The sequence below is a fragment of the Physeter macrocephalus genome, chromosome 20 (assembly GCF_002837175.3).
Source record: "Physeter macrocephalus isolate SW-GA chromosome 20, ASM283717v5, whole genome shotgun sequence".
Classification (NCBI taxonomy): domain Eukaryota; kingdom Metazoa; phylum Chordata; class Mammalia; order Artiodactyla; family Physeteridae; genus Physeter; species Physeter macrocephalus.
In genome coordinates this window covers 56,438,309-56,445,292 of record NC_041233.1, presented here as the reverse complement: position 1 = coordinate 56,445,292, position 6,984 = coordinate 56,438,309, and the positions used below count along the sequence as shown (strand labels likewise).

General features: G+C 41.7%; 1 protein-coding gene across 4 annotated transcripts in view; it reads left to right on the top strand.

The window, feature by feature from the left end:
• The window catches only part of CPN1 (carboxypeptidase N subunit 1), a 59,149-nt gene extending 52,510 nt beyond the window's left edge, over positions 1 to 6,639 (top strand). For all 4 annotated transcript variants that reach the window (XM_028481643.2, XM_007108785.2, XM_055080809.1 and 1 more), the window contains 2 exons: positions 3,373 to 3,491; positions 6,362 to 6,639. In XM_028481643.2, the coding sequence (XP_028337444.1) occupies positions 3,373 to 3,491; positions 6,362 to 6,520 (278 nt within the window). In that variant the 3' untranslated portion in view covers positions 6,521 to 6,639. The remainder of the gene's footprint in view (positions 1 to 3,372; positions 3,492 to 6,361) is intronic.
• The last annotated feature ends 345 nt before the right edge of the window (positions 6,640 to 6,984 follow it).

The window sequence follows — 6,984 nt, the reverse complement described above, 5'->3', positions numbered from 1 at the left end:
TTGTCTCTAGGTATTTTTTGATTTCCTCTTTGATTTCTTCATTGATCTCTTGGTTATTTAGTAACGTATTGTTTAGCCTCCATGTGTCTGTGTTTTTTACATTTTTTTCCCTGTAATTGATTTCTAATCTTATAGTGTTGTGGTCAGAAAAGATGCTTGATATGATTGCAATTTTCTTAAATTTACTGAGGCTTGATTTGTGACCCAAGATATGATCAATCCTGGCTAATGTTCTGTGTGCACTTGAGAAGAAAGTGTATTGTGTTATTTTCAGATGGGGTGTCCTAAAAATATCAATTAAATCTATCTGGTGTATTGTGTCATTTAAATCTTGTGTTTCCTTATTAATTTTCTGTTTTGATGATCTGTCCATTGGTGTAAGTGAGGTGTTATAGTCCCCCACTATTATTGTGTTACTGTCGATTTCCTCTTTAATAGTTGTCAAGCATTTGCCTTATGTATTGAGGTGCTCCTATGTTGGGTGCATATATATTTATAATTGTTATATCTTCTTCTTGGATTGATCCCTTGATCATTATGTAGTGTCCTTCCTTGTCTCTTGTAACATTCTTTATTTTAAAGTCTATTTTATCTGATATGAGTATTGCTACTCCAGCTTTCTTTTGATTTCCATTTTCATGGAATATCTTTTTCCATCCCCTCACTTTCAGTCTTTATGTGTCACTACGTCTGAAGTGGGTCTCTTGTAGACAGCATATATATGGGTCTTGTCTTTGTATCCATTCAGCAAGTGTGTGTCTTTTGGTTGGAGCACTTAATCCATTCACATTTGAGGTAATTATCGATATGTATGTCCCTATTACCATTTTCTTAATTGTTTTGGGTTTTTTGTTTGTAGGTCCTTTTATTCTTTTGTGTTTCCCACTTAGAGAAGTTCCTTTAGCATTTGTTGTAGAGCTGGTTTGGAGGTGCTGAATTCTCTTAGCTTTTGCTTGTCTGTAAAGCTTTTGATTTCTCCATCGAATCTGAATGAGATCCTTGCCAGGTAGAGTAATCTTGGTGTAGGTTCTTCCCTTTCATCACTTTAAATATATCATGCCACTCCCTTCTAGCTTGTAGAGTTTCTGCTTGCTGAGAAATCAGCTGTTAACCTTATGGGAATTCCCTTTTATGTTATTTGTCGTTTTTCCCTTGTTGCTTTCAATAATTTTTCTTTGTCTTTAATTTTTGCCAGTTTGATAACTATGTGTCTCAGCATGTTTCTCCTTGGGTTTATCCTGTATGGGACTCTCTGAGCTTCCTAGATTTGGGTGGCTATTTCATTTCCCAAGTTAGGGAAGTTTTCGACTATAATCTCTTCAAATATTTTCTCAGGTCCTTTCTCTCTCTCTTCTCTTTCTGGGACCCCTATAATGCAAATGTTGTTGCGTTTAATGTTGTCCCAGAGGTCTCTTAGGCTGTCTTCATTTATTTTCATTCTTTTTTCTTTATTCTGTTCCACGGCAGTGAATTCCACCATTCTGTCTTCCAGGTCACTTATCCGTTCTTCTGCCTCAGTTATTCTGCTACTGATTCCTTCTAGTGTAGTTTTCATTTCAATATTGTACTGTTCATCTCTGTTTGTTTGTTCTTTAATCTGTCTTTCTGTGAATGTGGTTTTTGTTCCACAGTCTGCAGGATTGTAGTTCTTCTTGCTTCTGCTCTCTGCCCTCTGACCCCCCATAGATTCTTATACCCTATTCATGCAAGGGTGGGGAATGTCTCATTCTAGCCAATCAACATACATTGAATATCACCAGTTTCACCAATAAGAGTCCACTTCCAACACCCATTATGCTAAATTGACAAATTACTCATTTCAGTAACAGGAAAAACTCATTGCTAGCATTCATTATGCTACTTAGCAAAGCATCTAGTGTTGCTAAGAGATAAAGATAGCTGAAGCCCTTTAACAGCTGCATCTGGAACTGGGCCTTTCGGTACAATGCTAGCTAACCATTCCTGGGTGTGAGCCCCTAATTAAAGAAAATGACAGCCCCCAGGGTATAACAAAGTATCCAACATATGCATTAAAACACACTGCTTGGGCTTCCCTGGTGGCGCAGTAGTTGTGGGTCCTCCGGCCGATGCAGGGGACACGGGTTCGTGCCCCGGTCTGGGAAGATCCCACATGCCGCAGAGCGGCTAGGCCCATGAGCCATGGCCGCTGGGCCTGTGCTTCCGGAGCCTGTGCTCCGCAATGGGAGAGGCCACAACAGTGAGAGGCACGCGTACCACAAAGAAGCAAAACAAAACAAAATCAAAAAAAAAAAAAAACCACACTGCTTTTGCTAAAGAATTTTAAAATAAATTACATTTAATAGGGGGCAGAGAAGAGACTTCCTCATTATTTATTGTCTGTCTCATTCTTTTTTTTTTTTTTTTTTTTCGGTACGCGGGCCTCTCACTGTTGTGGCCTCTTCCATTGCGGAGCACAGTCTCCAGATGCGCAGGCTCAGTGGCCATGGCTCACGGGCCCAGCCGCTCCGCGGCATGTGGGATCTTCCCAGACCAGGACACGAACCCATGTCCCCTGCATTGGCAGGCGGACTCTCAACCACTGCGCCACCAGGGAAGCCCCTGTCTCATTCTTGATTGCATGTATTTCAATTATTCATTGCTGTACAATTAAAAGAAATTTTAAAGGCACAGTCATAATTTATTCTTAAGAGATATAAAGTTATTAGCCAAAATGCTACATCCCTGCCATGAGATACAGGCTTTTTTTTCAATTTTATTTTCCCCTTTTGATGGTGGTGGAAGAAATATTAGAAATACAGTTCTCAAACTCAGATCTTTAGTGGAGCACCCCAACTCAATACAAGATTACACACATACAACACCGCTGACAGCTGGTTGTCCAGACCATGTCCATTGGTGCGGGTTGTGCACTGCACAACATAAAGCAATCCATTTCTTTTCTGGTAGCTCATATTTTGTCCAAAAAGTTTTTGCTTCCATCCTCATTATTTCTTTAAGTAGATGTCATTTCTTCACAATTACTTTTCAAACATTGAAACGGAGATTTCATGTTAGTCTCTTTACCAGGCAAAACATTCATAAATCTTTCAGCCTTTCTCCTAGTAATCCTTTACTAGACATGAGTTTGTGTTAAAATACAGGGTCTAAAATTAAACACAGTACTCTCAGTGCAGAGCACAGTGAAACTTCTGCTTCCCAGGAGCTGAGGCCCATGCTCTTACAACGTTATGACAACCTATGATTGTTTTAGATCTTTACCAGTTTCATCATGCTATTAAGAAAAATCAAGCTTGTGGTCTGCTAAAACCTTCAGATCATTTTTTCATATCAAGGCCTCACCTGGGGCAGATTTCTCATCAGCAGGCTGAGTTATATCCTTGTGACTTTTAGGTGACCATGGAGATTACTTCCGGCTGCTGCTTCCAGGTACCTACACTGTCACTGCCACAGCACCCAGGTTTGACCCAGAGACAGTGAGTGTGACCGTGGGTCCTGGGGAACCCAAACTGGTGAGTTAGGCTGACCTTTACAGAGCACTGTAAAGATCACTTATACAGAGTAACAAATAATCGATTGTATAGTTCTAATCTTTGCCAAACTTCCCTCTTTCACCATCTTAAAAAAAATTCATTGCTCTCATATGCTAATTTTTCTTCTGTCATTCTCCTATTACATCCTTACCCACTTCCTTCTGGTTTTTCCTTTTCCTTCTGTTTAACATAGCATAATGATTAAAACACTACCTGATTCTAAATCCAGCTCATTTGTCCACAGATCTTGGACAAGCTACCTGATGGCTCTCATTCTCTGTTTCTTCCACTGTAAATTGGTAATAATAGTGCCTCCTTCACAAGAGGTTGAAATGAGAAAGTGCATGTAAAGCCTTTAGTACAGCGACTTACACGTAGAAAGTGCTCAACAAATGTTAGTTCGTAAATCCCAGAGACCTTGCCCAGATACACAGGCTTACGTTCTTCTGCGCCGTCAGCAAGGACTACCACCAGATGGCACTCTGCCCCCTTCTGGTGCCCATGTGCCCGGGCAGCCTTGCTTTCCACTCACCTCAGCAAAGAGCCAGCTGCTCTCCAATAGTCAACTCTCCAAAAGGCTTTCTTTTATAGATAGGATGAGAAGCAAAGAACTGTTTTGATCTACAGCCTGGACCTTTTTAGCTTTGGTAGTATTAGATCGTGATCTCAGAGGCAAAGAGGCTCAAAGATCATGGACACTAATCCTCTGGTTTCTCAAACGAGGAAAAGGTAATGATGCCATCCTGGTTAATGAGCATCTGTGGACCTTTTTCTCATGTCAGGTCTTCCCTCTTCAGTCTGTCCTGTTCCTTCTGTATACATCCCAAGAGCTTAGCAGACCCTCCCTCCCCTTTCCCTGTTAACTCAGTGCAGTCAAGTATCTCGCCTATTCAAATAGTTAGAGGTAGTATTCATTGAACAGCCACTATGTGTCAGACATTATCTGAGAGCTTTCCGGAATTATCTCATTTAACCTTCATAACAACCCTGTAAGGTAGATCTACATATCCCCATTTGTGGCTGAGGAAAGTGAAGCTTAGAGAACATAAGTAACTTGTCCAATACCACACAGTGAGTAAGTGGGAGCCATGATTCCCGCCTCTGTGGGGCTTTCAGGACTGCCTTCTTAGCCAGTCTGTTACAGGGCCTCGAGCTAAGCTCACAACCTGTGTTCATAGCCGCTTATTTTAACACAAGGATCAAGGTCAAGAGCTCCTTAAATCCTTTGAAAATTCCTCTGAAATTTCTAGACAGTTCCCCCTTTCCCCTCCACTCCCATTTCCTGCAGACTATAAATGACTTCTACTTGCAGATGCAGGAAGCAACGAGTAACTCTTCCCTGGAAGCCTGTTACCTGATCCCAATTTCCCTACCAGTGCACCCTCTTTCCCTTTTCTCTTGTTATCCGCCTGCTCCTCATCTACCCTAAAATCAAATGACTCTTACGCAGCTGCTTACAGAAGTCTTGCACTACATGCAAGTCTATTCAATTGCAAATTCAAACAAGGACAAATCCTCTTAAGTAACAAATTCTGCTTCAAAAGATCTCATCTCCTTTATCACATAGCCTTTAAATTAATTAACATAACCCATCATTGTATCAAATATAACTCAGAGGGGGGGAAGTCTGTCTTTTGGATACAATTCTCAGATACAGTCACAACTAAGAATACATTTATTGATCCCAGCTGAGTCTTTTCCCATTCTAGAGCAGAGATCCATTTGGTTGAGGGAAGAGAAAAGAAAAAAGATCATTTACTAGAGGGTTTTCATGCTGCAATTAAAACTCTTTAAAGTATCTCCAAGAGTCCAGAGTTTTCTCCTTGGCTTTCCCCACTGCCTTCCAGATGTCCCGCTCCTTTAATTTCCTCTGTCGCCCCCTCATTTTGTTGTCTCTCTCTCTCTCTCTCTCTCTCTCTCTCATTTCTTTCGTTTCCTCGATCCTTATGTTACTATATAGGAAATAGTACTGATACAGTGCAATTGGCTCTGATTTCTCCCGCTTTGGGAGAGCTAGCAGAAAAGCTGGCTATGGTTTGTTGTGAAAGGGGCAAGAAATAACCCCGTGAAGGGGTCTGTCTGTCACATGTTTTCTAACTCCCCTCTGGCTTCAGCAGCTCACACTGTTCCCAGGGCCTGAAAGCCAAGGATGCCTCTGGGGAGTGCGGTTAGAACACTGCCACACCCTCGCCTTTTCCTTCCTGGGACAGCTCTATGGCTTCTGCACAGCCAGCACATCCCACACTTGTCAGCCAGAAGCGTCTTTACCTCTGTGTGCGTGGTCAGAGGGGAAGTTTCAATGTACTGCTGGAAACAGTACATTAATGCACATGGACACTGGGAATTTAAGAATCCATACTAACAATCTGTATCATCTCTACTATCTCTATTTCCAAACAATTATGACAGAAAGTTTAATTCTGAAGGTCTGAGGCATTCTTTGGCATTTCTGAGCACAACGCCTATGATTCACAGAGTCAGCATAAAGGGGATTATTGTGGCACCATCAATCTTAGTTCTTGTGCTGAACAACAGTATCGGTAAAATCACGGTTTGAGGTGTAGATATAATTTTTTCTATTACAAATAAATAAATGTACATTAAGTTCATGTCGGTATACCCTATGTATCACCAGTGATTATGTGCCACTTTGAGGGGAATCTTAGCCAAGCCTGTATGACACCACCAATGCTGCTCTGGGTGGTTGCTGTGATATTCTCCTTGGTCCCTTGCCCTCAGAACCCGGAACCATGGTAAAACAAGGTCCAAACTGGTCTTCCGACAATTTCAATCCTAGGAAATGGAAAACTGATTCCTGTGCTCTCCTAGCTTCTTTTTCTTTTTTCCAGGTTAATTTCCAACTCAAGAGAAGCACCCCTCCAGCAGCCCCTAAGAGGAGAGGCCCCAACTCAGGGCATAGAGGCAGAGTCTTACCAAAGAAAGTACAGCCCCGGGCAGCTAGGAAAAAAGAAATGATGATGAAACAGTCCCAGAGAGTCCCTGCCTGAAATCCACAGTCCCCGGGGCAACACTTTAGAAAGGCTTTGTTCCCGCTCTCACACCACATGAAGCATTCTTTCTATTTTATTATCTGAGACATATTTAAATATAAACATATTCAGAACAATTCAGAATGGTCTCCATCTGTTCCAGGGGTAAACCCTCTGATGCAGCAGTACATACATGCAGTGGTGTTCAGTAAGATTTTCTGATTCTGAGGGTATGGTTTAGGTCCAGAAGGCTCTATGCCAGTCTATGCTGTGTCCAGAGACTGGTTCTGGCTGGTTAGTCACTATCTCTAGAGTCCAGCAGAGAGCCTGCAACACAGTAAGTACCCAATGAAGGTTTCTGGATGAATGGCTGAAAGGCTGAAATGATCATTACATAGCAAGACCAGGTGACCAATTCTTCTGCAATCCCAGAGGACTGTTTCAACAAGAGCCAATAGTTTCTTATTAAGAAAAGGATTTCA